General features: G+C 39.4%; 1 protein-coding gene and 1 long non-coding RNA gene across 4 annotated transcripts; both read left to right on the top strand.

Annotated features, from left to right (window-relative positions):
* The first annotated feature begins 1,978 nt into the window (after positions 1-1,978).
* CD164 (CD164 molecule) lies at positions 1,979-10,863 on the top strand. 3 transcript variants are annotated; one of them, XM_057413169.1, is made up of 6 exons: positions 1,979-2,009; positions 2,105-2,188; positions 3,369-3,446; positions 5,516-5,689; positions 6,818-6,901; positions 7,813-10,863. In XM_057413169.1, the coding sequence occupies exons 1-6, from the start codon at positions 1,994-1,996 to the stop codon at positions 7,971-7,973; spliced, it is 597 nt and encodes a 198-aa protein (XP_057269152.1). In that variant the 5' UTR covers positions 1,979-1,993; the 3' UTR covers positions 7,974-10,863. The 3 variants fall into 3 exon arrangements, with proteins under 3 accessions (XP_057269152.1, XP_057269150.1, XP_057269151.1); XM_057413167.1 differs by lacking the exon at positions 1,979-2,009 and having other exon boundaries at positions 2,056-2,188; XM_057413168.1 differs by lacking the exon at positions 1,979-2,009 and having other exon boundaries at positions 2,061-2,188; positions 6,821-6,901.
* A 2,497-nt stretch (positions 10,864-13,360) lies between these two features.
* On the top strand, positions 13,361-14,435 carry LOC130601260 (uncharacterized). The gene is made up of 2 exons (XR_008972628.1): positions 13,361-13,727; positions 13,951-14,435. It is a non-coding gene; the product is annotated as an uncharacterized LOC130601260 (long non-coding RNA).
* Positions 14,436-15,908: the final 1,473 nt, after the last annotated feature.

Here is a 15,908-nt window from a genome sequence, read left to right as displayed (position 1 = left end):
TTGTCCCCAGGTTAGCCGCGTTACTCGCCCTGTGTGTTTGTGTGTGCTCTCTGGCTCTGCGAGCTGTTTGCTGAAGCGTTTGCGAGGCCAAGAACCGCAAAACGTGCCGCGTGCCCCAAAGCGCTCAGGGAGGAGGTTGTTCAGGAGGTACTCCCGTGTTCTCTGCCCGCGCTGCATAATGGCGCTGGGCGCAGCTACGCTTGAATCTGTCCAGTAACCTTTCCTTCAGCCCTTCTAGACTTCCTCTTCGCCCCAGCCACCGGCGACGTGATGTAAGCCGATATCGGGCGCCCTGTCGGAACCGTGAGCTGCTTGAGGACTGCCGAGAGTCGGAGGTTAACAACCTCTCCTGTGCAGCGGGAGAGGGCAGTGTTGATTCAGCAGGACAGACTTGTGTTTAGTGTTTCCAGGTTTCCTCCTCAAATGTAAGGGGAATATCCGAGTTTACCCTTGTGTAAGAGTCGGGTTTATCTTGCGAACTAACGTGGGCTTGCCTGCGCTTAAGAGCCGAGTTCGTGGTACTAGGGTAATTTCTTCAGGAAAGAGCAGACATCTGCTGATGGGAAGAGATGGAGAGCTTGCTGTTATCCCAATATGAAGACCCTAAGAGAGTCTTTCACAGCAGGTTTATTAGCACTGGGAGAACATCTGACAGTCTGCCACTGATTCCGAAGTTAACAGCTCGTTCTTGAAACCTTTTGCTATGATAGAAAGGTCTCTCAGCCCCTTACTGTTGCAGATATGTTTCTCTAATCTGGCAAAGCTGTTTTGAAAGTAAACTAAACATCCTAATGCGCTTGGTATTAGCTGGCTGTGCTGACACTACTGTCTCCACAGACAGACTGTGCTAGATTTTCTTTGTACCAGTAAGGAACTTACAAAAAAGAACACTGTTTATTCATCAGAAGTGTAGTGCATGGTGTGATTGTTCTTCAGATGTATACCCAGAATAACAAATGACACTTCTGAAATCTGTTATCCTGGAACTGTCACAGCTCTTAAAGTGGTTTAAGTGCCTTCTTTCTGAAGGGAACAAGCAAGTCTGTTTCATACCTCACTGATGCGAACTGACAAAGGTCTTTTCACATATTCTTGCATTTATTAAAAGTGAAGAAATAGTGACAGGATTTCTAGCCTCGCATTACCATAAACAAGAGAAAGGCCAGGTGGATTCAGACTTAACTCACATTACAAGAATACTAAAGTTAGTTAATGTATGTGTAGTTGTTATCTTGAGATGTAAATTACCACACTGTTTGCCAACGATCTGTCAATAGCAGTGTTCACTGGGGAGCAGAACTGAGAAAGTGAAAGGTCACCCGAAGGTGCCTGGAGTAGGTGGATATGATGTGAAATGTGCTGGAGAGAGGAGTTGTGGGTTGTGTGTGGGTTTTCTGCATATTATAGCTGCATGAGTAAGTCTTAATTAAAACTACTGTGGTAAAATTGTAGATTGGGAGAAGATCTTATTTGATCGAGGTAGTGAATGTGTTGTGATTTTAAGGCAACAGTGTTTGGCTGAGATTGGTGTATAAAAACAGCTGGACTGATTATGTTGCTGGCTTCTGCTGTGAGCAAAATATGAATAATTGACTTTCTTTCTGCCCTTCTTTATATACATTTGTAGATGAAGTCCTCTAGGCTCTTGTCTTTATTTCCTGTACTGTAGGGCTATTTGTAGCTGGCTGTATTATTTTAGGAAATTACCTAAAGGAAAAATGTAATCTAAAGGAGCAAGGGTCTTGCCATCTGAGGTTTCAGTGAACTTCTGCAAAATTAATTTGGACTTTGGTAATTTCCACTAGAATAGTATATCCTCTATTATCTGAGTTTATTGTGGTTAGAGGTTATATCAGGCAAGATTGGTGTACATGTGGACTCTGGTTTCAGAGTATTGTAGTGTCTGAAGGGAAATGTGTTTTGTCAAATGTATCTTTAAATTTCAGCTTTTGGTTGTGAGTAGTTCGGTGAGAAGGATTGTGCCTTAACACAGATGAACATAGGGGAAGGTACAGATCTCAGAGTTGTTTCTGTGGGTGAAGATGCTCTTTGACAGTAGCAGTTTTGTCCTAATCAATGCATTTCTTGTCCTTTTTTCTTTTAGGTACCTGTGGAAACATCTCTAACTGCAGTTCGTGTATTGGTGATGGCACAAGTGTAACAGGCTGCAAGTGGATAAGTTGTGAAGGTAAGGAGGACTAAACGGTGTAGATCCTTACTATGCCATGCAGAACCTTAAACCAAGCTAGATGTACTATATTAATGTTCATTGCACAAATACACTGTTCTGTTTGATAATCTAATGGAGCGTTAACTGCAAGGTTTATCTGTTGTTGAGCATGTCAAGGTGTTACATTGAGACAGCTGAGCATATTCAAAATAATCCCAGATTTCTAAGGCTTTTAATTTATATCTGTGCTCTTGATAAGCTGATGTTTTCCAGATGGCTGAGAATGTTTGTAGAACAAACTAGTCACTTGTGTTTGCTGTTAGGAGTCATGAGTCGGTTCTGATATGCAGGGACATCACTGTGCTTCAGTCCTTTTTGAGGGACTACTCCTGAATTGAAGTGCAGTAAGGGAGAGGAGTCTATTAAATAAGATAATCTGAAGAGTAGTGTTCCTAAAACTAAGAATTGTCAACCCACTAGTGGGAACATGACAGAGCCAAAGAAGCATTACTGGTCTCATTCAGAGCCTTGTTTTTCCTCATTGTGGTAGAGTTGGATATAACTACATTTAGGTGGCCTCTGGTACTCAGGCCTGGAGGAGATGAAGTTGCTGTTGACAAAGCCTTGTAGAGACTAGGTAAGTAGTGTTCAGGTAGATTATTTGTACCTCTTACGTGAGGTGGAAACAGTTTCTACAAAGACTGGATGGCTGTCTTCAACAATTTCAAGGTCAAGGATCTGTTTAAAAAGCCAGAACTTAGGTTTTGCTTGCATATAGAATTTAAGACCGTAAGGTTGGTTTTTTTTTGTGGGTTTTTTTTTTTTTTAATAATGTTACCAGAATGCAAAATATTCAAATTGGAAAATGTCACAAATAGTAGAAACACTTTCTAATTTTATAGGATATGAATAAAAAAATAACAAGCTATACAGTTACTGTAGAATCATGCAAAACCACATGTGAGTATTGCCTAAGTGTTGATTTGAGTGGTAAAGTAGCTGTAGTTTAAGAAAATACTCAAAGTTTTCTAATTAGTAATACAGTACTGAAGTCCTGCATATTGAAGTGGCTTTATGTTATCCTGGCTAGAAGATGGTGTTTAGTTCGTTGTATGAACAGTTTATTAGTATTTATGAACAATGTCTCAAACACTTTCAAGTTCTGCTGCTGTAAATATTCTTGGCTCTCTTCTGACAGGAAACATAGGCATATGTGTAAATGAAACAGAAGTAACTTTGAAGAATCAAAGCTGTACTGCTGAAGAACAGTGTTCTTGTAAGTATTTAGACACTCGGTTTTCACATTGTTTAATGTGAAGCAGTTGTGTTTACAACTCCTTCGTCTGTTGACCTTTGTTAATGTGCCTTCTACAATTTACATAAGCATGTACAAGTATGTAAATAAGCACTTTGCTGCCAGCTTAAACCTGTGATATATGAAACTAAAATACACAGTTTTGTTGTACGTTCAGTTTACTGCTTACTGCTGCTGTTTCAAGAAGCCTGACATACTCTACTAGGCAGATGTCTCTCTGGCTGCTGCCTTGGTTTCTCAAATTAAAATGGGTGGTGGTTTCTATTAGATGTAGCATATCCTAAGGAACTTCTCAGCATTCTCAAAACAGTCAGCTTTAATGGTCACAATAACTTTCACCTGCTAAGTCTGCTGCTTCATCTGAGATGCAGAAAATAGGAAAAGCTTATGAACCTTCCAGTTTTAATTGTTAACTAGCACAACATTTCATGGAGTCCTGAAGTATAGAGTCTGGGTTGTAGAACTGTGTAAGGTAAATCCTTGATGCTAGGAACATGTTCAGTTGAAAATTTACTTCAGTCTTTTCATCAGTTTGTGCTTGCTGTGCAAAGCCGATATGTGGAATATGAGTGATTTGGATCAAATCTTGACGTTCACTGTTGTGAAAGCCCACCAATTTTAGTTTTTCTGAAAGCTGACAAGAAATGGACTTGAAAATAGGATTTTCTGTGTTTCAGATCTGGAACAGCAAAATCCTTAATACTCTAGAGGAGTTCAACAGTGCTGCTAAAGAGATTGGCTTGCACCAACAGAGATGAAGCTTCCATGCTACTGTGGTGATGGTGGCAGTGGCAGCCAGTCAGATATGATTCCACTTGGACTTCCTGTGTTGTTTCTAAAATTGTAACAATCTCCTTTTAATCAGGAGTGTTAAAAGTACCATTTTTAAGTGCTTTGCAAAGAGAGCATGGTGTTACAGTGCCTTGTTCTATATCTGAGAGTAGAATTTTTACAATCTGTTCCTGTTAAACTCGTAGTGATGTTTATCAGGTTGTTGTGTTTTAGTTTCTGGGTATTCAAGGAAACCTAATTGTCACCATTAGTAGAGGATCTTTGTTGGTGTGACAGAAGCCAGTATATCTTATCAGCTCCTACAGTGTCATGGCTCAGCACTATATTTGAGGAGTGAGGATTGACATGGAAGAACATCAAAGTGGCACTAACCTGGCTTGATGTGAATGTGACCTGAGAGAATGTATATTCTGATGTATCCAGCCTATCTTTATAGAAACAGTCAGCTCTGGTTTCACACCATGCTGAATTGTTTCCAGGTGTAGATAACCACACTTAAGTGAGCCTGAGCTCACTTCTGGACATAAAGGCTTCTGAACATAATGGTATTTCAGGAGGAAGCTTGCTGATGTATTGGTGTATGATTAGGAAACAGTTTAGATAAGATGTCCATATGTGATTAACTCTGTTAATTCAGTCAGTCGCAGAAGGCTTCATGGTTACAAGATCAGTGGGGTATTTTTACAGCACATGCTGAGGTTGGGATCACATACAACCAGCAACAATTCCTGGAACAGAAAGTTTTTTCATAAGGATGTCTTTGTTTCCCCCCACCCCATATGACTTCAGCAGTCTAATCACTGATTTCTAGTTGAGCTTGATAGGTTAGATTCAGTTTTAGTTGCAGTGAGGTTGGGAAGCAGTACTGAATACCTAGCATCCTGTTGTGTAAAGCATGCACAGTTCTACTGCTTGTACAGTAGGACTTTTCTCCCTTCTATTTGCTTTGAGGAATCTTGAATTAGCAATTGAACGCTAGCTTGATTGGGCTGCCTGTGACAAGGTTTTCCTTGTAGTTGCTCATGCAACTTTTGCCATTAGTGTGAATTGAACATTCAACTTCTTTGCAGTTTCAGAACAAAACTGCAATAAAACTTGGTGCTATCTGAATTCCTTAAAGCACAGCCTGTTGCTGTTCCTTTTGTGGCTTGTTGGTTTTGTTTTGAGATTATTTTTTTTTTTTGTTAAATAGTGTGATTATTCTCTTTAACTCTTCACTTTTTTCATGGCTCCTACAGTTGCTCTTTCCAGTAGTCCTGCGCCATCTTCCAATACTACTACCACAGCATCTTCCAATACTACTACTGCAGCATCTTCCAATACTACTACCACAACATCTTCCAATACTACTACCACAGCATCTTCCAATACGACCACAGCCAGTCCTGGTACAACAGCTCATACTACTATAGGTAATACAGTGCCTCTGAACGTAGAATGACAGTCAACCTCAGAACTGGTGAATGAAATAAAGGGCAAGGTTTTTTCCACAGATCACTGCAGTAACATGACCACCAAACATCTGATGTATGAAATGCATAAATGGTCCCAAGCTTTGGAAGAAGGGGATTTTATAAAACTATCAGAAAATGCTTCTTTACAATATAATTAAGCATTGGCTCAGTGATAATTGCTTAAATTTGATTAGTCATTTCCTCATTGTTGTTGCATGTGCTGCCAGGTTAAGAGTGAAGTTTTTTAAAAATACTGGGGTTTGGTTGGTTTTGGGCTTTTTGGGTGTGGGTTTTTTGTTTGTTTGGGTTTTTTTTGTTTGTTTTTTACAGCATCTGCTTAAGGGAGCTGGGAGATAACGAGTTGGTACTTGATTAGGCTCAGAACAGCCGAATGTACAGCAGAGTGAGGTTTAGCTTTGAGTAAACCTACAAATGTTGGCACGTCTCCCACGCACATAGTGGAATACTGATTAAATTTTAGTAGTGCTGATCTGGTGGAGGGGGGGTGATGGTCAGAGACCCAGTGTTCTGGCTTGGTAGCTTATAGAAGACAGTCTGTCTACAGGTGAGTGTTTGCTTATTTCAGTGATGTTATTCAGTTAGTGTTTTTGAAGATGGCAGGGGGAGAAAGAGGAAGTTTTGCTATCCTTTAAGTGTTTATACCATAAGGTATCACATTAAGTACTTTTAGTACAATAAACACTAACTAATTCTGAGGGCTGTTTGATGAAAGTCCTTTGACTTGATGCAGATTATCAGTTGTCTTGAAACAACTGTCTTGATTCTTGTTCAAATACCAGCCTTTGTACTGGTACTTGAAAAGTGGTTTGTCTGAATGAAGAATGAGTGTCTGATCTGTGAAAAACATTGAAATATTTGGATAACATTGTTATGCAAGTTTGAAAAAAACCCTTGCTAATTGCAAGTTTGAAGAAATTTGGCTAAATGCCATGCAGCTGAATATCTGAATTGTGTGGGGTACAGTCTGAGGTCAGAGCTTATTCTTGTTAAGCAAAACGAGACAAGTAATTTACATAAGAACTTTGCTCTTGAAGTTTATGGTATGCGTATATGTCTTCTCTCAAGCAGCTAATGTCACCAGTGTAACTGCACATCCTCCTGTACCTACAACTGCTATTACTTCAGCTACCACGACACCCAGTATTCCAGGTAACTGCTACTACTAGCCTAATTAAAGTGTTAAATACTTAGAAATTAGTGTTATTTTAGAAATGTCATCTTGAAAGACTTAAATGTTAACATTAAAGTAGTATTGATATATCTGCTGTCTTCACTTTGAACTTTATGGTATGTCTGTAATTTGAAGGAGGTGTACGTATGTGTGTAGCAAGGTAGAACTCTGAGAAACAGAGCTTATTGGTGAGATATTAAAAGTCAGATGTGTTGGTCAAATTAAATGAGCTGCCTGGTTTTAGTAGTGTGGCTGGAAGTCACTTGTTAACTCACTTATGTTTGGGAGGTGGCATTTTGTTTTTCACTTCAGCATAATAATGATGGAAATAAGCTGAATTTCTGCATCAGTCCTGAATACGCAGCTCCATGAAGAGCTTTCATGAAGTAAAGCTCTTTAAAACCAGCCATTAGCAGATGGCTGTTACTTCCAAATCCATGTATGTTGTGGCTTCACCTAATTTCTTTAAGCTAGATTATTGTCTAGTAGATGGGAGATAATAATTGAATTTAAACACAGAATTGGAGCAAGCAGCAGAGATTGGAAAATGTGTTTCAAATCTGAGTATATCAGTAACATGTTTCTGTGTAAAGGAGGAAAGCTTTTGCTTTTTGAAGGACAAAACGTCCAGCTGGGACTTGCTCAGTATTGAGGTCCAGAGCAGTGCAGCTATAAATAGCTCTAACCTTTTACAAACAGTATTTAATCAGAATTTCAGTATCACCGTTCTAAATGCAGCTGCCAACATGTCTTTTTATTTATTTTTTGTTTGTTTCCTTATTGGTATTTGATACAGTGAGTAATCTTGATACCAGAAAGCCAGTACTAGAACCTGGAAGACTATTGTGAGCATTGTGCACTTACAAACTCTTAATGTCGTATTTAACAGGTACAAATGCTACTGTGACTCCTGCACCTTCTCCACGCAAATCTACTTTTGATGCTGCAAGTTTCATAGGTGGAATTGTCCTTGTTCTGGGTCTGCAGGCTGTTGTTTTCTTTTTGTACAAATTCTGCAAGTCAAAAGACCGTAACTACCACACACTTTAGGACCTGCCACTTTGTAATGGACTTGTAGCCCAACACCTGTAGTTCACTGAACCAAAATATTTTCTGTTGCTCATGGAAGACAGCAGTTCATAATATCCTTTAAATCTCTAAAAGAAGACTTTAAAAGAATATTTTTGCAACATTATACTTGGCAAGATGTGACATTAGTCTCTTCAACAGGAGTACTTGGAATATGCTGCATGGGTTCTAATGGCTGTCTTATTTTCCTTTAGTGGCTGCTGCTGTGGGACTTTTTTTTTTTTTGATATGCCAAATGTAGACATTCAGAGATTCTTATTCAGTGGCAACACTGTCTTGAGTAGATAATCTTGTGAAGGCTAATTTAATCAACATTTGATACAGTATCCCTTCAGCTTTGTCAAGATGTGAATTACTGGTGACTGACTTCAGGGAGTGAAATACCATTTATACTAGCGTATGGCTCTTAAAGCGTACTGCTAGAAAGATAAACTAAATTGTAGAAGTAGATGATGTCTTAACAGAATCACATAACTTTTTTCCTTTTTTTTATACACAAGAATAAAGGTTGCCTGTTAAAAACTGCATTCCAAACATATCCTACACCCTTTTCAGTTAATGTTGCAGGTGGAGAGGGCATGTAAGGATAATCCTTTTAAAGGGGAAATGAAGATTAGTGCCTTAAAAGAGTAAACAAAAGGCTGCAAAAATGTCCCACTTATTTCAAAGACAGATAAAGCTATTAAATACTAGCTTAAATTAGGATAATGGAATACATGGGACTTGAGCATTCCAGTTTAAAAAATTTTTACACTAAGTAGCTGTCCCCTATTGACCTTGTGAGGGTGGAGAAGCACGGTACAGTAACGTTCACCTACAGACAGAAACTTTGTTTACTTTTTGTTCTGGCTTACAAACCATAAAACTAGTGATAAAATTCAGTTCACTCCCTGTATAAAAAGGTAACAACTTAGATTTATACTTGAAATACTGGTGTTTTGAAAATCCTGGGAACTTTCTTATTCAAACAGTTCCTGGACTGATGGCGATTGATTTCAAGGTTTGGGTGGTTTGTTTCTTTTTACCCTCCGGTATGTCTGCTTGCTGGAGGAGCAGTTAAGCGTAATGCAGAGGATCTGCTAATTTGATCCTAGTCAGGATTGCTGTAGTCCTGGGATTGCCAGGGCTACACCTTTTTACTTTCCCCCTCCACCCTTCCTGGCATGGGGTTGGTGTCACCCTCCAGTGAGCTGGTTAAGGAAATCTATTTGGCCAAATAGTATATATATTTTTTTTTCCCTTGGCTGGATCAGCCAGTGTGATCTGAGTATCAAAGGTACGTCCTTTCCAGTGACTTGAGCATTTGTGAAAGTAAACCCACAGGAAGAATGGAAGTAAGGATGAAATTCAGGTGGTGGATGTAGCACATAATAGTAGTTTTTGATGATATACTTTGATCATCAATTTCAGGATAACCTGTAGTACTGTTGATAGCTCCGACTTGACTGGAATTTGGCACCCAGTAGAAAATGACGCATTAATGCAGATAATAGTCATGGCAGTGGAGCTTAAATATGAAGCAAATTAAGTGCACTTCAGTTGGAAACTAAAGTGCACAGTGTTGCTTTCTTTTGTTCTTCTAGTTCAAATGGCGTTGTTTCTGTTGTGCTGCATAGAAAACTGAAATTGCTACAAAGTTACTCACCAGTACTGTATCTTTGAGTTTATTAGCTTTTGATTTTTCTAAACAAAACTAAGACAATCAGCTCAGGTTTATTAAAACAGCAGAGTGAGCAGCCAGTTTCCAGCAACAGTATGTGTGTGGGTTAGATGGTATATCCTTGGCCTTACTGTGAAATCACTTAATCTGTCCTTTCCTTATCTCAGAACTGTTCTACTACATTTATTTGTTTAAAAAGATATCCATGAGCTTGTATTCTCTGCTTTGCAGTGAGCAAAATAACCTGCTAAATTGTGATAGTTCTTCTTCGGCTCAGCGAAGCAAACTCTATGCCTAGTACATAATTTTTAGAGGCCTCAAAGGGCTATCTTCTGGGAAACTTGCAGAAAATTGCTACAGAACACTTCATGGCATGGAAGACATTATAAAATACTGCTAAAATGCTTAATCATGAGCTAGGCTGACCCTGATTTAGGTTGCTGATAAAGTCTGCTGGTTAAGCAAACTAAAAATAATTTTTAAAGTGCCTTAAAGTTCCTTAATCTTTTGCCTGAAATTTTGTTTAAAAGGGTAGAAGGGATACCTTGCCTTAGTTACTAATTTTTTCTTGGTGCCAGCAATTGCTACTTTCCAAGACTGTAGGAAACCCAGGATCTCTGACATGTACAGATGCCAATCTGAAAAACTCAAGCTTGTACGGTATTTATTCAGTCGTGTTCTGGAAGGCCTGCCCTATGCACCACTTGCTTGTTAGCCTTGCCAACAAAGTATGATCCCCAGTTTACAGAGTTCTGGATAGGATTGTTTCCCTTTTGGTTGTTTGGGGGGAGGGGGGGCTGGGTTATACATCTTCACCATGTGCTTGGCTGCCTCACTATGATTAGTAATTACTCCTTTGTGAAACATCAGTATGGGCTGATCCGTGCTGTGTACTAGCAAAAAAACCTGAGGTAACAACTTGCAGTTTTTCTTGGCCTTGTGTTTTGAAGTGGAAGGTAGCTCATAGATCTGTAGTTGTATTTGCCCCTACATGAATTTTAGGCACTGAACTGTAGTGACTCTTCAAGTTATCTGGCTTTTTCTTGAAGCCAACTTGTGGAAATATCAAGCTGTTATGAATGTTTTCTGCAAGTGTTGCTGTAAAAGTTTGTATTTTGTCTTCAGTGGAAGAAAACTGAAACAGTTATAATCACAAAACCAAATTGATAAATAAAAATCTGTTGAACGGAATTTTTCTTGTAAAGTTTAATTTGAGCGGTCCCAGAGGGAATTGTCTACTGACTTTTTGGAGATAAGAGCCATTTTCCATAGAAACTGAGGAACACTAGGGAAAGAGGAAGAATGAAAGGTTGAAGAATTGTTAGCTCTCCTAAGTACAGTATTAACTCTGCGTTTGTTACATGCAACAATACTGATTTAGATTTAGAATGGTCTCCAAAAGAATTCTGTAGTCCATATTTTCCATGTTTAACCTTGTTTTCCCCTGAAAGCCAAACAGCAAGGCATTTAAGTGTTCCAGTTGCGGCAACTTGTAAGGCTTAATTCTCCTCTTTCCAATAGCAGACCTTGTAATAATACTGGATGTCAGCTTGTAAGGTGGAAGAGGGACTGTTGTTCCAGGGAGGCTGTAAATAGCCCCTACATTTTAGCATCTTTTCACATTAAGATCTTTGACCTTAATGAAAAAGGTATTGCTCTGAGCCTTATTTCTTTCCTGATGGCATGAGAAAGAGGATATTTGCTCGGGAGTAACTATGCTTGAAGAGAACAGACCAAGCACAATTCTGTAGTTACAGACAGACTGTAATAACTGGCTCTGGGTGAGCTGACCTCAATAGCTTTACATCAAGGCTTTGACACTTTTGTGGGCAGTGAATGTGTCACTAAGTAGTATTGACATAACTTGGTCTCATACAGGAAGCTGCAAAAATCCCAGTAGTGTTTTGGGAAAAGCTGTATGGAAATAGAGGAAACCTGATGTGCTTAAAATTGCTGTGCCTTCCAGAAATGCATCCATTTACTACATACAGTCAAGGATTTAGTTATATTTTTGTTACAGTGCAGCACTGGAAGCCTCTGCACAATTGTTTATCCCTATAGTACCAGTCTTGATGTTACTGCTGTTCTTTGAAGGCAGTCTTCTGTAGGTACAGCATTCATTCAGAAATCATCTTTGAATTTTGCTGCATTAAGTGGAGCACTATTTGAAGTATTTTATCAAGAAGCTGTAATTAGCTGGAGAGAGCCCTTTTTACTGCTGCCATGGTACAGAAGTGCTTCATACTGATGATATTGTTCTACTTCCAAATTGGCATCTGGTTCCTGGAATGTGCTAGAATAACATTTGATGGCTTCTCTAATGACAGCTGACCTTGGATAGTCATCAGTCACCTTGTCCTTCATTTAAAGCATACCTTAAAATGAATGTTATTTGATAACTGATTCCACAGCATTCTGAGCATATTGTGACCTGGTTTGATGTAGCAGCAAGCATAAATGAAATAAAGCTTGTTTCAGTAATGAAGGATGTTAATCTTATTCTAGAAATCCCTAGTCTCTAAATACTACAGCATTTCTAACTGAAGTTCTTTATTCAGTGTTTAACCAGTGCAATGCTGTTAAAGGTTGCCTGAATTTAATCTAAGTTCTTAAGTTATTTATAAAACAAGTACTGACGTATTTGATTATTCAGTGCTCACAGGTATGTGGATGATGCTAAAAGGCACAGAGCTGGTATTTTAACACATCAAAAGCTGCAATACATTTGGACACATCTCTGACAGACACCTTTGAGTCCTTTAATGGCTGGGCTATAAAAGGAGGATTTTTTTTCCATGCAAGAGAGAGGCGCACATGGTTAGGTTTTGTTTTTTTTATTTTATTTATTTTTTATTTTCCTCCTACTTAGTGTAGTACTGAGCACAGAGTTGCCCTTCCCTTTTCTAGAGGGAGGGGAGAGAAGATGCTGGGGAAGGTGCAGATTGGTACTTTTGATGAGTCATCTTCAAACAGGCATCAAAGATTCAGTGTACAGGCAGCAACCTCTGGGGGTGAGGGCACTGCATCGGGCAGGGTGTGGTGGTTGGGGGATGCAATTGGAAAGCAGTTTTAAAAAACAAACCAAAACCCACCAGACCCCATGCTTTTCCTCTAAGCACTTAGCTGTGCTTTGCACCACCATGTTGTAAGGTTACCACAATAAAAGGAAGCCTTTTAGTTCCAACTGCTGCCCTTCCTGTAGTGTGGTACGTTGTCTGCAGGAAGCCATGCAGTGCTGCTCTTACTCAGAAGAGGATCTGCATCACCCAGTGCTTAAAATGGATTGTCAAGTAACCTGATAGGAGTTGGTATTGAACACTTCATCCAAATATGTTGAAGTACATATGACGCAGCACTGGAATATTCCTGCCTCTCTTAATTGTATATAAAATGTTTTTCTTCAAGCTTGCCAGTTCAGTGGCATTTTCTAAAATGCTCTGGACTGATTAAAAATACATGTGGGTTTACTTCCAGACCAGCCTTTTTTTCTACGAAGACAGCAGGAAAAGACTTTTCATTTAGGTGTGGTGATAGCCTATCTGCCATTCTTTCCTTCCATCTGCTAGGCGCCTGAAAGCATAGGTAACATTAAGAATAGTTACCAACCATGGCATGGTACTCAGAAAGAAGAGTCTTTTCCAGATCTTCCCTAACTGAATAGCTCCTCCTGCCTGATTTTCTTAGTTGATTTTTTGAACACTTGGGAGTCATACCTGCTTTTCACCTTGCTCTTAAATCTCAAGAAAGGTTTGCTGTATTGTCCAGATGAAACCTGCCTGGATATATGTACAAATCACAGCTTGCAAACCAGTGAAGAATTTGCTCATTTTGCAACCATACCAGCTTATTACCAATGCCATTGCTGTCTGCAGTCTTTGAATGTTTGTTTTTCCTCTTCTGTTGCTGCTGGTAATCCCCATGTTGAGTGGATGCTGCAAGCTTGTTGCCCTGGACTTGAGTGACAGAGCATACTGTGTTATCAACAACACAGAGTTAAAGCAGAACTCAAGTAAATGCAGAAGCTCTTGTTTATGACCTCTAAGAAGAATGTTAAGGTAGAAGAAAACCCAAACTACCCCAATGAAAAACCAAACACACAGAGAACACTGCATAGTACTGATAGAATAATAAATTGCTTAGTCTGGGAAAAGCAGCTCATGGATGACCTTGACACAAATTAGAACAAAGCCTATTTGCAACTATCCGCAATTTTTACAGCTCATACCATTTCCTTTTCATTCATAGTGATAAGTGTATCAGCATTTATTCTTCCAGCAGGAGACATCTCAGGGAAGCAGAAACTTCTTGCTCCACCAAGTCTACTTCATTATATGCGATTATTTTCCCCCCAACTCTGTCTTTCCAGGTCCTGTTGAAAGCCAAGATTAAAAGGTGTGTGTGGATGGGCGTTAACCATCTGTTCCCAGTGACACTAAATTCCCTAGTGAATTCCAGTCTTTATCTCTGTAGATTTCTGAAAAGCAGAGATGCAGCCACTTAATGCTAAACCTTCAGCCACTAAAGCAATCCTGATTGTATCAAATGCTATGCTTCCTATTGGCTGTAATGTGATTCAACCCCGATTTGTAGCTATGTACAATGTGGTGTTGCTATACCACTTCTTAAACCTACGTTAACCTTTCCCACCAACTTTGGGCAAGGAGGTGAGGGTGGTTTTGCTGTGTAGCTGTAATCTTGGACTTGTTAATTGAGACAGTGTTCCTCTTCCTTCCCAGGTATGATAAAAGACGTTTCAGACCACATTGCTTTGCTGTTTCTGGCATTATTTCAGGGTGGATGTCCAAGGGACTCAGGCCTTCTGCTAAAGCAGCAAGGAGAGCAGCTGGCAGCTGCCTGGAGCGCAGAACTACCCAGTCTGGTCACGATCTGTTCAGCATCCATGAATCCTGAAGCAGGGGCTTAAGAGGGTGGCTATGCAAGTGTCACATGAAATCCAGAAGAAGTGCAGCAACTGAGCCAGGCCATGGCCTAGTGCGTTATTAGAGAGGGAAGAAGAGAAAGATGTGAGAATAGAGAAGAAGGAATAGAGAAAAAGATAGAAGACATGGCTCAAACTTCTAATCTACAGCAGTTACAAACTGTCTGAAGTCAGTCTGTGGACAATTCCTGGAGTTGACGTGACCTGTTTCAAAATGACCTTCTCCTTTACAGTCAAACCAGGGCTATTGCAAGTAACAGTTGCCACCCTGACACAGATAGGTCTGAAGTCAGGTACAGTGCAACTCAGATGAATAGATAAGACAAATCTTTACATGATACAAGTCTGGACTGCTGTATGAGAAGTGCTAGTGTTAATGCATCAAAACTTACACCTATTTAATATTGACTTATTACCAGGAAAATCACTTCTTGTACTGCTTGTACTATAGACCAACAGCTCTGCAGTCTTCCTTTCACCTTTCTGAAGGAAAAACAAAAATAAAATACCACCAAACCTTCACAGCATCCATCTATTGTTACAAACACGGGAATAAAAAGAATCACAATACAGAGTTCTAACACTTTTCAGACCAGCTGTTTATATAGTTCAATGGAGTTTCTGTGTTAAGCATAGAGAAATCCAAGCTCCTCAGCCATTTTTTCCAGCTCTGCACCGTGCTTTACAATGGTAGCTCATTGCAGGGGGGAAAAAGAATGATCTCCTTTCTGTCACAGCTGCTTTCCTTGTGCATAGTAGCATCAATGTCACTTAAAAGTTTTGCACCAACTTTTCCCCTGAACTTTATTGGCTTAAAGAAAGAGAAGCCAAGTATATTTGTGCATTAATTAAAGATACTTCCCTGTTCTTTATTTCCCCGTGTTTGATTCATGTCTTGTCTTCAGCAGTGTGCTAATGAGCATTTCCCAGTTTCCTGTGGCAGGAATAACTAACATTTTCCTGCAGAAGGAAACTATAATTAAATTTGTAATGCTTTATATTCTTCATGGCACCTTGAAAGACCATTGGAGTTTTCATGTTTATTCCATTTACTAGGAATTTATATATCACCCATCAATTTTTCTTGCATGTGTTTGTCAGACTGACAGTAGGATTTGGTAACACAGAGAGAGAAGCAGCAGCTTAAGGCAGGTAGGAATAGAAATCCCTAATCAAGCTTTTTTAAGCTACATGAATTATGTAAGCATCGTGTTAAAAAGTTACCTAACAAACATCTGAGATGAAAGATTTTTGCTAAATGTTTAAGTTCTGGGTTAATTCAATTAAGGGCTAGAAA

Source organism: Pezoporus wallicus, unplaced genomic scaffold (genome assembly GCF_028554395.1).
Source record: "Pezoporus wallicus isolate ANWC-B61680 ecotype Strahan unplaced genomic scaffold, APGP_CSIRO_Pwel_v1 contig_7505, whole genome shotgun sequence".
In the NCBI taxonomy this organism is placed as follows: domain Eukaryota; kingdom Metazoa; phylum Chordata; class Aves; order Psittaciformes; family Psittacidae; genus Pezoporus; species Pezoporus wallicus.
The sequence above is the reverse complement of the archived record's forward strand: the minus strand, read 5'-3'. Positions and strand labels throughout refer to the sequence as shown.